The following is a 14,678-nucleotide window of genomic DNA, read 5'->3' as shown; positions in this document are numbered from 1 at the left end:
CAGTGCTCATGGGAGATTTCAATACTCAGGTAGACTGGGAAAATCAGGTTGGTACGGGATCCCAAGAGAAGGAATTTGTGGAGTGCCTGCATGATGGCTTCTTAGAGCAGCTTGCGGTTGAGACTGCTAGGGAAAAGGCGATTCTGGATTTGACATAATTAACCAGATTTGATTAGGGAGCTTAAGGTGAAGGAACCCCTAGGAGGCAGTGATCATAATATGATACGTTTCAAGCTACAGTTTGAGAAGGGGAAACTGAAATTGGAAGTATCAGTATTACTGTTGAGTAAAGGTGACTACAGAAGCATGAGGGAGGAGCAGGCTAAATTAATTGGAAAGGGACCCCAGCAGGAACGATGAAGGAGCAGCAATGGCAGGAGTTTCTGGGAGTGACTTGTAAGACGCAGGATCTTTTTTTCCCCAAAGAAGAAGAAACATACCAAAGGGAGAATGAGACAACCATTGCTGACGTAGGAAGTCAAAGACAGCATTAAGGTAACGAGAAATCATATAATATGGCAAATATTATTAGGAAGCTAGATGATTAGGAAGCTTTTAAAAACCAAGAGAAGGCAACTAAAAACGTATTATGGGGGAAAAGGATGAGGGTAAGCATGCCAATGATATAAAAGAGGATATTACATGTTTTTTTCGGATGTATAAGGAGTAAAAGAGACGCAAGAGTGGACATTGGACAACTGGGAAATGATGCTGGAGAAGTAGTCGTTGGGAACAAAGAGATGGCAGACGAACTGAATGTTTTTTGCATCAGTTTCACAGTGAAAGACACAGCACCATGCCAGAATTTCAAGAGAGTCAGGGGGCAGAAATGAGTGCAGTTGCTATTCATGAGGAGAAGGTGCCGGGAAGCTAAAAGATTGAAGGTGGATAAGTCACCTGGACAAGATGCATTGCACCCGAGGGCTCTGAAAAAGATCGCTGTAAAGGTTGAAGAGGCATTAGTAGTGACCTTTCAAGAAACACTAGAGTCACTAGAGTGGGGCCCAAATGGATGTGCTGGCACGAACTCAATGGGCCGAGTGGCTCTCGTTCGTGCGTAAAATGCATTAAAAAAAGATTACGTGATTCTGCGCTTCCATAAGTGTCTGGTGATGATCTGCAAGATATGGAATTGGGAAACTTGTGAAGAAATCCCGTGGTTATTTGAACTGTGATGCCCTTTGTGGTAAATTCCCCTTCAGCAGAGAAAGACCAGGAGCCAGTGAACGGTGCGTGGTGGGGATTGCTCGCCTGACGCCAAGGGAAGTCCCCTGCTCTTCCAGACGGGGTTATAAAGCGGGGCGGCGGAGCCCAGGCTCACAGCTCCAGAGCCTGACGCCCCTTGCAGAAGTGAAGTCAACCTCGGCTTGTGTGTGTGTGTGTGTGTCCGAGTGCAGCTGAACCATGACGGGAGGGAGATGTGACCCAGCCGCTACAATTACTCTTGCATTGATGCTCGCTACAGGTTTCTCATTTATTTTACACCACTAATAATCAGCATTTTCTTACGATTCGTTTTGTGTTAAATCTCAGGCACCAAAGTATCAATTTTGGTATCTGTTTGTTTAAAGTAATAAAGAGGTGAATATTTAAAGCGTTAAACTTGTAAGCTTTTAAAAAATAATATTGCTTGTGTGTTGTTTCAAAACTGCAGGATCCGCCTTCAATTTGGAGTTAAACCCGGCTAGAAAGGTGTGGGCTCGTATCGGGGACTCGCTGGAGTTGAACTGTGTGGCGAAGAGCTGCTCGTCTCCGACCTTCACGTGGAGAATCGGCACCGATAACCCCCTGGGCGGAACAATCACAACTCGGGGCTCGGTGTCCACATTCACCATCTCCGCGGTTACCCCGCAGAACCAACACAAGTACACTTGTTCCGCAAAATGCGGCGCAGAAGAAAAACGAAAATATGCCGACATCAATATATTCTGTGAGTATTAACCCATCTCCCGACTGTAAACTTGTTGCAACTTTGTCCGGCCAGATAAAAGTTTAAAAAAAATACTGGAAACACTCAACTATTGGTGCAGCCTCCACGAAGAGAGAAACAGAATCTCGACCCGAAACCTCACCCGTTCCTTCTTTCTCAGAGATACTACCTGTCCTGCTGAGTTACTCCAGCTTTTTGTGTCTATCTTCGGTTTAAACCAGCATCTGCTGTTCCACTGAAAGGTCATTGTTCTGAGGAGATTTCACTCGTTGTAGCGCAGCGTCTGAAGAGAGCAGTTTTCCCTCTGTTTTCTCTCCACCAATACTGTCTGCCAGATGAGTATTTCCGGCACACGCTGTTTTATTCAGGGCCTTCCAACGATTGTCTATGTTTTGGTCTTCAACAAATATTTTAGTTAACAGATTCATGAATGTTTTCTGACATGAAAGTTGTCCTTTTGCCGATCGAATGAGAGTTTAGTAACAAATCATAAGTGATAGGAGCAGAATTCGCCCATTCGGCCCATCGAGTCTACTCCGCCATTCAATCATGGCTGATCCATCTCTCCTTCTTAACCCCATTTTCCTGCCTTCTCCCCATAACCTCTGACACCCGTACTAATCAAGAATCTGCCTATCTCTGCCTTAAATATATCAATTGCCTTGGCCTCCACAGCCTTCTGTGGCAATGAATTCCGCAGATTCACCACCCTCTGACTAAATCGATGGGCATCTTGGGCGCTGTACATTCCATCCTGAATCCCTGTTTGATTCCTGAATCCATGTGTCGTTGCAGCTCTGTCCGACACACTCATCGTGGAGACAGTGGGCAGCCTGGAAGTTGGCCAGAGAGGCTCTGTGAGATGTACGGTCCCCAAAGTCTACCCTGCTCTAGTGGAGGTGGAGTGGCTGAAAGGAACAACGTTGCTGAAGACCGACAGCTTCCGTGCCTACACGGAGGTAGAAACGGCGATGAACTTCACCTACGAACTGACGGCCGAATTGCGAGACTCAGGACAAGAGCTGACATGCCGAGTGCAATTACTCACGGAGAACCAACCACGCAAGGCCGAGGGGACGCTGACGTTACAGGTTCACTGTAAGTATGGAGACAGAGATATAACATTGAGAACGGAATCACAGTCATAAACATAGTCTGGACAATGGTTTAAGTCGCCCGCCTTTAATGTAGTGAATTATCCCATCTCCTTCTACAGATGCCCCCACAGAGATTGACATTACTGCAGAGCCCTCTGCCACAGTGAGAGAGGGTCAGGATGTTCGGCTAACCTGTGCTGCAGACAGCAGCCCCGCTGCCACAATTGTGTGGAGCAAGTTATCCGCCGGCAACTGGTCAGTCGTGGCCGAGGATCGAGCGATTCTGCACCTGTCACCGGCCCTGTTCGGGGACACGGGAATGTACCGCTGTGAAGCCGGCAATAAACTGGGGACAAGCACCAAGGAGGTGGAATTCCACGTTCAAGGTGCGTTTGTTTCACTATTGTAATTTTACTATCATTGTTATAGGAAAGACGTGGTCAAGCTGGAAAGGGTTGAGAGAAGATTTACCAGGATGTCACCAGGGCTAAAGGGTCTGAGCTATAGGGAGAGGTTGGGCAGGCTGGGACTCTATTCCTTGGAGCGCAGGTGAGGGATGATCTTATAGAGGTGTATCAATCATGAGAGGAATAGATTGGGCGGATGCACAGAGTCTTTTGCCCAGAGTGAGTGCATCGATGACCAGACATAGGTTTATGGTGAAGGGGAAAAGATTTAGTAGGAATCTGAGGGGTAACTTTAGTAGGAATCTGAGGGGTAACTTTTTCACACAAAGGTTGGTGGGTGTATGGAACAAGCTGCTAGAGGAGGTAGTTGAGGCAGGGACGATCCCAACATTTAAGAAACAGTCAGACAGGTACATGGATAGGACAGGTTTGGAGGGACATGGACCAAATGCGCGCAGGTGGAACTAGTGTAGCTGGGAAATGATGGCTGGTGTGGGCAAGTTGAGCCGAAGGGCCTGTTTCCACACTATATCACTTTATGACTATGATTATGTTTCTTTGCACGGATTTGTCTAAACGTTTTGCAATTCATTAATTTCTCACGCCTCTGGTTTCAGGTAGCCCCAGGGACACCACTCTCTCCATCACCCCCTCTGCTGTGAAGGAAGGAGACAGGGTCACGTTCAGCTGCACAACCCAGTCCAACCCCCCTGCCCAGCTTGTACTGAGGAGGCAGTCATCGAGCCGATGGAGCGAGCTAGACTTTGAGAATGGGACATTGACAATCCGTGATGTCCAGCCAGCTGATGCAGGGCTGTATCAATGTGAGGCCATTAATGCTCTGGGGAAGCAGATCAACATCACCAAACTCCAGGTTCAAGGTTTGTGTGGAAATTAATGAGAAATTTACAGGAACTGAATGTGAAAAGTATTTTCACTTGAATTATTACGAGGGGGGGGGGGGGGGGAAAGAATGATTTGGATTTATGGGGGAACATTCATACCATCCATGGTAGTTGAGGCTGGGACTATCCCAACATTTAAGAAAGAGTTAGACAGGTACATGCCCCCCCACTTGCAACAAGGGCAGAGTCCCCCTGGTCCTCACCTTTCACCCCACTAGCCGGCACATACAACAAATAGTCCTCCGTCAGTTTCGCCACCTCCAACGTGACCCCACCACTCGCCACATCTTCCCACCTCCCCCCCTGTCTGCCTTCCGCAAAGACCGCTCCCTCCGTAACTCCCTTGTCAATTCTTCCCTTCCCTCCCGCTCCACCCCTTCCCCAGGCACTTTCCCTTGCAGCCGCAAGAGATGCTACACTTGTCGCTTTACCTCCCCCCTTGACTCCATTCAAGGACCCAAGCAGTCGTTCCAGGTGCGACAGAGGTTCACCTGCACCTCCTCCAACCTCATCTATTGCATCCGCTGCTCTAGATGTCAGCTGATCTATATCGGTGAGACCAAGCGTAGGCTTGGCGATCGTTTCGCCGAACACCTCCGCTCGGTCCGAATTAACCAACCTGACCTCACGGTGGCTCGGCACTTCAATTCCCCCTCCAATTCCGTATCCGACCTCTCTGTCTTGGGCCTCCTCCTTGGCCAGAATGAGCAACACCGGAAATTGGAGGAACAGCATCTCATATTCCGCTTGGGGTGTCTGCATCCTGCTGGCATGAACATTGAATTCTCACAATTCTGTTAACCCTTGCTGTCTCCTCCCCTTCATACCTCTCCCTCAGCCCTCGGGCTCCTCCTCCTCCTTTTTCCTTTCTTCTCCCTGCCTCCCCCAACTCCCTATCAGTCTGAAGAAGGGTTTGGGTCCGAAACGTTGCCTATCTCTTTCGCTCCATAGATGCTGCTGCACCCGCTGAGTTTCTCCAGCATTTCTGTGTACCTTAGGCAGGTACATGGATAGGACAGGTTTGGAGGGACATGGACCAAACACGGGCGGGCGGGACTAGTGTAGCTGGGAAATGATGGCTGGTTTGGGCAAGTTGAGCCGAAAGACCTGTTTCCACACTGTATCACTTTATGACTGTTTTTTCGCACGGATTTGGCTAAACATTTTGCAATTTATTAATTTCTCACGCCTCTGGTCTCAGGTAGCCCCAGGGACACCACTCTCTCCATCACCCCCTCTGCTGTGAAGGAAGGAGACAGGGTCATGTTCAGCTGCACAACCCAGTCCAACCCCCCTGCCCACCTTGTACTGAGGAGGCAGTCATCGAGCGGATGGAGCGAGCTAGACTCTGAGAATGGGACATTGACAATCCATGATGTCCAGCCAGCTGATGCAGGGCTGTATCAATGTGAGGCCATTAATGCTCTGGGGAAGCAGATCAACATCACCAAACTCCAGGTTCAAGGTTTGTATGGAAATTAATGAGAAATTTACAGGAACTGAATGTGAAAAGTATTTTCACTTGAATTATTACGAGGGGGGGTAAGAATGATTTGGATTTATGGGGGAACATTCATACCATTCAGGACTACGCAAACACTTTATCACCAATAAAGTGCCTTTGACATGTGTAGCAATGAAATGTGGTGCAGCACATTCTCACAAAGAGCAATGTGAGGAAAACCAATTAGTTGTAATGATGAAGAAAAATAAATTGTATATGCTGATTTACAACAACAAAAAGACACAAAGTTCTGGAGTAACTCAGTGTGTCAGGTAACATCCCTGGAGAACATGGATGGGTAACGTTTCAAGTTGGGATCCTTCTTCAGACTGATGTTGGTTTACTGATAAATATTGAACAGGATGCAGGAATAAACTGGGCAGAACTCTGCCACGTTAAATTTATAATTGTGTTACAGAATCTTTTATGTCAACTAGAGGGGGTTTTAATTTAACAACGTATGTGAAAGTGTAACTAACTGCTGCCATCCTTTGGCACAGGACGTGAGAGACTTTCTAGCTTTTTGTGCCTAATTCCTTGAACAGAAACTTGAGCTGACAAGTCATGGTGATTATTATACATTACAATAATCTATGATTGTAACAATCATTAATAGTCATAATGATATGAATAGATCAGGTAGATGTACAGAGTCTCTTGCCCAGAGTAGGTGAATCAAGGACCAGAGAACATAGGTTTAATGTGTCGGGGAAAAGACTTAATAGGAATCTGAGGGGTAACTTTTTTACACCATGGGTGGTGGGTGTATGGAACAAGCTGCTAGAGGAGGTAGTTGAGGCTGGGACTATCCCAACATTTAAGAAACATAGAAATTAGGTGCAGGAGTAGGCCATTCGGCCCTTCGAGCCTGCACCGCCACCTGCACCGCCATTCAATATGATCATGGCTAATCATCCATCTCAGTATCCCGTACCTGCCTTCTCTCCATACCCTCTGATCCCTTTAGCCACAAGGGAAATAGTTAGACAGGTACATGGATAGGACAGGTTTGGAGGGACATTGACATTGGCAGGCGGGACTAGTGTAGCTGGGAAATGATGGCTGGTGTGGGCAAATTGAGCCGAAAGGCGTGTTTCCACACAATATCACTTTATGACAATAACTATGTTTCTTTGCACGGATTTGGCTCAACTTTTTGCAATTCATTAATTTCTCACGCCTCTGGTCTCAGGTAGCCCCAGGGACACCACTCTCTCCATCACCCCCTCTGCTGTGAAGGAAGGAGACAGGGTCACGTTCAGCTGCACAACCCAGTCCAACCCCCCTGCCCAGCTTGTACTGAAGAGGCAGTCATCGAGCGGATGGAGCGAGCTAGACTCTGAGAATGGGACATTGACAATCCGTGATGTCCAGCCAGCTGATGCAGGGTGGTATCAATGTGAGGCCATTAATGCTCTGGGGAAGCAGATCAACATCACCAAACTCCAGGTTCAAGGTTTGTGTGGAAATTAATGAGAAATTTACAGGAACTGAATGTGAAAAGTATTTTCACTTGAATTATTACGAGGGGGGGAAAGAATGATTTGGATTTATGGGGGAGCATTCATACCATTCAGGACTACGCAAACACTTTATCACCAATAAAGTGCCTTTGACATGTGAAGCAACGAAATGTGGTGCAGCACATTCTCACAAAGAGCAATGTGAGGAAAACCAATCAGTTGTAATGATGAAGAAAAACTAATTGTATATGCTGATTTACAACAACAAAAAGACACAAAGTTCTGGAGTAACTCAGTGTGTCAGGTAACATCTCTGGAGAACATGGATGGGTAATGTTTCAAGTTGGGATCCTTCTTCAGACTGATGTTGGTTTAGTGATAAATATTGACCAGGATGCAGGAATAAACTGGGCAGAACTCTGGCACTTTAAATTTATAATTGTGTTACCGAATCTTTTATGTCAACTAGAGGAGGTTTTAATTTAACAACGTATGTGAAAGTGTAACTAACTGCTGCCATCCTTTGGCACAGGACTGGAGAGACTTTCTAGCTTTTTGTGCCTAATTACTTGAACAGAAACTTGAGCCGACAAGTCATGGTGATTATTATACATTGCAATAATCTATGATTGTAACAATCATTAATAGACATCATGAGATGAATAGATCAGGTAGATGTACAGAGTCTCTTGCCCAGAGTAGGTGAATCAAGGACCAGAGAACATAGGTTTAATGTGTAGGGGAAAAGACTTAAGAGGAATATGAGGGGTAACTTTTTTACACCAAGGGTGGTGGGTGTATGCAACAAGCTGCTAGAGGAGGTAGTTGAGGCTGGGACTATCCCAACATTTAAGAAACAGTGAGACAGGCACAAGGGCAGAGTCCCCCTGGTCCTCACCTTTCACCCCACTAGCCGGCACATACAACAAATAGTCCTCCGTCAGTTTCGCCACCTCCAACGTGACCCCACCACTCGCCACATCTTCCCATCTCCCCCCCCTGTCTGCCTTCCACAAAGACCGCTCCCTCCGTAACTCCCTTGTCAATTCTTCCCTTCCCTCCCACTCCACCCCTTCCCCAGGCACTTTCCCTTGCAACCGCAAGAGATGCTACACTTGTCGTTTTACCTCTCCCCTTGACTCCATTCAAGGACCCAAGCAGTTCGTTCCAGGTGCGACAGAGGTTCACCTGCACCTCCTCCAACCTCATCTATTGCATCCGCTGCTCTTGATGTCAGCTGATCTATATCGGTGAGACCAAGCGTAGGCTTGGCGATCGTTTCGCCGAACACCTCCGCGTGGTCCGCTTTAACCAACCTGACCTCATGGTGGCTCGGCACTTCAACTCCCCCTCCCATTCCGTATCCGACCTCTCTGTCTTGAGCCTCCTCCTTGGCCAGAATGAGCAACACCGGAAATTGGAGGAACAGCACCTCATATTCCGCTTGGGGTGTCTGCATCCTGCTGGCATGAACATTAAATTCTCACAATTCTGTTAACCCTTGCTGTCTCCTCCCCTTCCTAACTCTCCCTCAGTCCTCGGGCTCCCCCTCCTTTTTCCTTTCTTCTCCCCGCCTCCCCCCACCCCCTATCAGTCTGAAGAAGGGTTTGGGACCGAAACGTTGCCTATCTCTTTCGCTCCATAGATGCTGCTGCACCCGCTGAGTTTCTCCAGCATTTCCGTGCACCTTACACAGGTACATGGATAGGACAGGTTTGGAGGGACATGGACCAAACACGGGCGGGCGGGACTAGTGTAGGTGGGGCATGATGGCTGGTTTGGGCAAGTTGAGCCGAAAGACCGGTTTCCACACTGTATCACTTTATGACTGTTTTTTCGCACGGATTTGGCTAAACATTTAGCAATTTATTAATTTCTCACGCCTCTGGTTTCAGGTAGCCCCAGGGACACCACTCTCTCCATCACTCCCTCTGCTGTGAAGGAAGGAGACAGGGTCACGTTCAGCTGCACAACCCAGTCCAACCCCCCTGCCCACCTTGTACTGAGGAGGCAGTCATCGAGCGGATGGAGCAAGCTAGACTCTGAGAATGGGACATTGACAATCCGTGATGTCCAGCCAGCTGATGCAGGGCTGTATCAATGTGAGGCCATTAATGCTCTGGGGAAGCAGATCAACATCACCAAACTCCAGGTTCAAGGTTTGTATGGAAATTAATGATAAATTTACAGGAACTGAATGTGAAAAGTATTTTCACTTGAATTATTACGAGGGGGGGAAAGAATGATTTGGATTTATGGGGGAACATTCATACCATTCAGGACTACGCAAACACTTTAATAATAATAATAATTACTTTATTAATCCCCTTTTCAGGGGTAATTCGGATATCCTGGCAGCACACTAATAAAAATACAACATAGCATTTATCATAGCACTTTATCACCAATAAAGTGCCTTTGGCATGTGAAGCAACGAAATGTGGTGCAGCACATTCTCACAAAGAGCAATGTGAGGAAAACCAATTAGTTGTAATGATGAAGAAAAACAAATTGTATATGCTGATTTACAACAACAAAAAGACACAAAGTTCTGGAGTAACTCAGTGTGTCAGGTAACATCCCTGGAGAACATGGATGGGTAACGTTTCAAGTTGGGATCCTTCTTCAGACTGATGTTGGTTTAGTGATAAATATTGACCAAGATGCAGGAATAAACTGGGCAGAACTCTGGCACGTTAAATTTAAAATTGTGTTACCGAATCTTTTATGTCAACTAGAGGGGGCTTTAATTTAACAACGTATGTGAAAGTGTAACTAACTGCTGCCATCTTTTGGCACAGGACTGGAGAGGCTTTCTAGCATTTTGTGCCTAATTCCTTGAACAGAAACTTGAGCTGACAAGTCATGGTGATTATTATACATTGCAATAATCTATGATTGTAACAATCATTAATAGTCATAATGATATGAATAGATCAGGTAGATGTACACAGTCTCTTGCCCAGAGTAGGTGAATCAAGGACCAGAGAACATAGGTTTAATGTGTCGGGGAAAAGACTTAATAGGAATCTGAGGGGTAACTTTTTTTAAAAAGAGTGGTGGGTGTATGGAACAAGCTGCTAGAGGAGGTAGTTGAGGCTGGGACTATCCCAACATTTAAGAAACATAGAAATTAGGTCCAGGAGTAGGCCATTCGGCCCTTCGAGCCTGCACCGCCATTCAATATGATCATGGCTGATCATCCAACTCAGTATCCCGTACCTGCCTTCTCTCCATACCCTCTGATCCCTTTAACCACAAGGGAAACAGTTAGACAGGTACATGGATAGGACAGGTTTGGAGGGACATTGACATTGGCAGGCGGGACTAGTGTAGCTGGGAAATGATGGCTGGTGTGGGTAAGTTGAGCCGAAAGGCGTGTTTCCACACTGTATCACTTTATGACTATGACTTTGTTTCTTTGCACGGATTTGGCTCAACTTTTTGCAATTCATTAATTTCTCACGCCTCTGGTTTCAGGTAGCCCCAGGGACACCACTCTCTCCATCACCCCCTCTGCTGTGAAGGAAGGAGACAGGGTCACGTTCAGCTGCACAACCCAGTCCAACCCCCCTGCCCAGCTTGTACTGAGGAGGCAGTCATCGAGCGGATGGAGCGAGCTAGACTCTGAGAATGGGACATTGACAATCCGTGATGTCCAGCCAGCTGATGCAGGGCTGTATCAATGTGAGGCCATTAATGCTCTGGGGAAGCAGATCAACATCACCAAACTCCAGGTTCAAGGTTTGTGTGGAAATTAATGAGAAATTTACAGGAACTGAATGTGAAAAGTATTTTCACTTGAATTATTACGAGGGGGGGGGGGGGAAAGAATGATTTGGATTTATGGGGGAGCATTCATACCATCCATGGTAGTTGAGGCTGGGACTATCCCAACATTTAAGAAAGAGTTAGACAGGTACATGCTCCCCCACTTGCAACAAGGGCAGAGTCCCCCTGGTCCTCACCTTTCACCCCACGAGCCGGCACATACAACAAATAGTCCTCCGTCAGTTTCGCCACCTCCAACGTGACCCCACCACTCGCCACATCTTCCCACCTCCCCCCCTGTCTGCCTTCCGCAAAGACCGCTCCCTCCGCAACTCCCATGTCAATTCTTCCCTTCCCTCCCGCTCCACCCCTTCCCCAGGCACTTTCCCTTGAAACCGCAAGAGATGCTACACTTGTCGCTTTACCTCCCCCCTTGACTCCATTCAAGGACCCAAGCAGTCGTTCCAGGTGCGACAGAGGTTCACCTGCACCTCCTCCAACCTCATCTATTGCATCCGCTGCTCTAGATGTCAGCAGATCTATATCGGTGAGACCAAGCGTAGGCTTGGCGATCGTTTCGCCGAACACCTCCGCTCGGTCCGCATTAACCAACCTGACCTCACGGTGGCTCGGCACTTCAATTCCCCCTCCCATTCCGTATCTGACCTCTCTGTCTTGGGCCTCCTCCTTGGCCAGAATGAGCAACACCGGAAATTGGAGGAACAGCATCTCATATTCCGCTTGGGGTGTCTGCATCCTGCTGGCATGAACATTGAATTCTCACAATTCTGTTAACCCTTGCTGTCTCCTCCCCTTCATACCTCTCCCTCAGCCCTCGGGCTCCTCCTCCTCCTTTTTCCTTTCTTCTCCCTGCCTCCCCCAACTCCCTATCAGTCTGAAGAAGGGTTTGGGTCCGAAACGTTGCCTATCTCTTTCGCTCCATAGATGCTGCTGCACCCGCTGAGTTTCTCCAGCATTTCTGTGTACCTTAGGCAGGTACATGGATAGGACAGGTTTGGAGGGACATGGACCAAACACGGGCGGGCGGGACTAGTGTAGCTGGGACATGATGGCTGGTTTGGGCAAGTTGAGCCGAAAGACCTGTTTCCACACTGTATCACTTTATGACTGTTTTTCGCATGGATTTGGCTAAACATTTTGCAATTTATTAATTTCTCACGCCTCTGGTTTCAGGTAGCCCCAGGGACACCACTCTCTCCATCACCCCCTCTGCTGTGAAGGAAGGAGACAGGGTCACGTTCAGCTGCACAACCCAGTCCAACCCCCCTGCCCACCTTGTACTGAGGAGGCAGTCATCGAGCGGATGGAGCAAGCTAGACTCTGAGAATGGGACATTGACAATCCGTGATGTCCTGCCAGCTGATGCAGGGCTGTATCAATGTGAGGCCATTAATGCTCTGGGGAAGCAGATCAACATCACCAAACTCCAGGTTCAAGGTTTGTGTGGAAATTAATGAGAAATTTACAGGAACTGAATGTGAAAAGTATTTTCACTTGAATTATTACGAGGGGGGGGGGGGGAAAGAATGATTTGGATTTATGGGGGAGCATTCATACCATCCATGGTAGTTGAGGCTGGGACTATCCCAACATTTAAGAAAGAGTTAGACAGGTACATGCCCCCCCACTTGCAACAAGGGCAGAGTCCCCCTGGTCCTCACCTTTCACCCCACGAGCCGGCACATACAACAAATAGTCCTCCGTCAGTTTCGCCACCTCCAACGTGACCCCACCACTCGCCACATCTTCCCACCTCCCCCCCTGTCTGCCTTCCGCAAAGACCGCTCCCTCCGTAACTCCCATGTCAATTCTTCCCTTCCCTCCCGCTCCACCCCTTCCCCAGGCACTTTCCCTTGAAACCGCAAGAGATGCTACACTTGTCGCTTTACCTCCCCCCTTGACTCCATTCAAGGACCCAAGCAGTCGTTCCAGGTGCGACAGAGGTTCACCTGCACCTCCTCCAACCTCATCTATTGCATCCGCTGCTCTAGATGTCAGCAGATCTATATCGGTGAGACCAAGCGTAGGCTTGGCGATCGTTTCGCCGAACACCTCCGCTCGGTCCGCATTAACCAACCTGACCTCACGGTGGCTCGGCACTTCAATTCCCCCTCCCATTCCGTATCTGACCTCTCTGTCTTGGGCCTCCTCCTTGGCCAGAATGAGCAACACCGGAAATTGGTGGAACAGCATCTCATATTCCGCTTGGGGTGTCTGCATCCTGCTGGCATGAACATTGAATTCTCACAATTCTGTTAACCCTTGCTGTCTCCTCCCCTTCATACCTCTCCCTCAGCCCTCGGGCTCCTCCTCCTCCTTTTTCCTTTCTTCTCCCTGCCTCCCCCAACTCCCTATCAGTCTGAAGAAGGGTTTGGGTCCGAAACGTTGCCTATCTCTTTCGCTCCATAGATGCTGCTGCACCCGCTGAGTTTCTCCAGCATTTCTGTGTACCTTAGGCAGGTACATGGATAGGACAGGTTTGGAGGGACATGGACCAAACACGGGCGGGCGGGACTAGTGTAGCTGGGACATGATGGCTGGTTTGGGCAAGTTGAGCCGAAAGACCTGTTTCCACACTGTATCACTTTATGACTGTTTTTCGCATGGATTTGGCTAAACATTTTGCAATTTATTAATTTCTCACGCCTCTGGTTTCAGGTAGCCCCAGGGACACCACTCTCTCCATCACCCCCTCTGCTGTGAAGGAAGGAGACAGGGTCACGTTCAGCTGCACAACCCAGTCCAACCCCCCTGCCCACCTTGTACTGAGGAGGCAGTCATCGAGCGGATGGAGCAAGCTAGGCTCTGAGAATGGGACATTGACAATCCATGATGTCCAGCCAGCTGATGCAGGGCTGTATCAATGTGAGGCCATTAATGCTCTGGGGAAGCAGATCAACATCACCAAACTCCAGGTTCAAGGTTTGTATGGAAATTAATGAGAAATTTACAGGAACTGAATGTGAAAAGTATTTTCACTTGAATTATTACGAGGGGGGGTAAGAATGATTTGGATTTATGGGGGAACATTCATACCATTCAGGACTACGCAAACACTTTATCACCAATAAAGTGCCTTTGACATGTGAAGCAACGAAATGTGGTGCAGCACATTCTCACAAAGAGCAGTGTGAGGAAAACCAATTAGTTGTAATGATGAAGAAAAATAAATTGTATATGCTGATTTACAACAACATCAAGACACAAAGATCTGGAGTAACTCAGTGTGTCAGGTAACATCCCTGGAGAACATGGATGGGTAACGTTTCAAGTTTGGATCCTTCTTCAGACTGATGTTGGTTTAGTGACAAATATTGACCAGGATGCAGGAATAAACTGGGTAGAACTCTGGCACTTTAAATTTAAAATTGTGTTAATCTTTTATGTCAACTAGAGGGGGCTTTAATTTAACAACGTATGTGAAAGTGTAACTAACTGCTGCCATCCTTTGGCACAGGACTGGAGAGACTTTCTAGCTTTTTGTGCCTAATTCCTTGAACAGAAACTTGAGCTGACAAGTCATGGTGATTATTATACATTGCAATAATCTATGATTGTAACAATCATTAATAGTCATAAT

At 47.6% G+C, this 14,678-nt stretch overlaps 2 protein-coding genes across 2 annotated transcripts in view; both read left to right on the top strand.

Annotated features, from left to right (window-relative positions):
• The first annotated feature begins 1,250 nt into the window (after window positions 1-1,250).
• The window catches only part of LOC116978102 (hemicentin-2-like), a 28,188-nt gene continuing 14,760 nt past the window's right edge, over window positions 1,251-14,678 (top strand). Inside the window, exons 1-11 of the mRNA XM_033029125.1 lie at window positions 1,251-1,465; window positions 1,655-1,930; window positions 2,726-3,028; window positions 3,147-3,413; window positions 4,052-4,315; window positions 5,541-5,804; window positions 7,036-7,299; window positions 9,202-9,465; window positions 10,787-11,050; window positions 12,272-12,535; window positions 13,757-14,020. Coding sequence (XP_032885016.1) covers window positions 1,405-1,465; window positions 1,655-1,930; window positions 2,726-3,028; window positions 3,147-3,413; window positions 4,052-4,315; window positions 5,541-5,804; window positions 7,036-7,299; window positions 9,202-9,465; window positions 10,787-11,050; window positions 12,272-12,535; window positions 13,757-14,020 — 2,755 coding nt within the window. The 5' untranslated portion in view covers window positions 1,251-1,404. The remainder of the gene's footprint in view (window positions 1,466-1,654; window positions 1,931-2,725; window positions 3,029-3,146; window positions 3,414-4,051; window positions 4,316-5,540; window positions 5,805-7,035; window positions 7,300-9,201; window positions 9,466-10,786; window positions 11,051-12,271; window positions 12,536-13,756; window positions 14,021-14,678) is intronic.
• LOC116978101 (vascular cell adhesion protein 1-like) overlaps window positions 7,231-14,678 on the top strand; it is an 82,380-nt gene continuing 74,932 nt past the window's right edge. The window contains exons 1-2 of the mRNA XM_033029124.1: window positions 7,231-7,242; window positions 12,070-12,090. The gene's annotated coding sequence lies outside the window, so the exon portion shown is untranslated. The remainder of the gene's footprint in view (window positions 7,243-12,069; window positions 12,091-14,678) is intronic.

Source organism: Amblyraja radiata, chromosome 10 (genome assembly GCF_010909765.2).
Source record: "Amblyraja radiata isolate CabotCenter1 chromosome 10, sAmbRad1.1.pri, whole genome shotgun sequence".
Classification (NCBI taxonomy): Eukaryota; Metazoa; Chordata; class Chondrichthyes; order Rajiformes; family Rajidae; genus Amblyraja; species Amblyraja radiata.
Note: the sequence above shows the minus strand (reverse complement) of the source record. Positions and strands in the feature narration are given on the sequence as shown.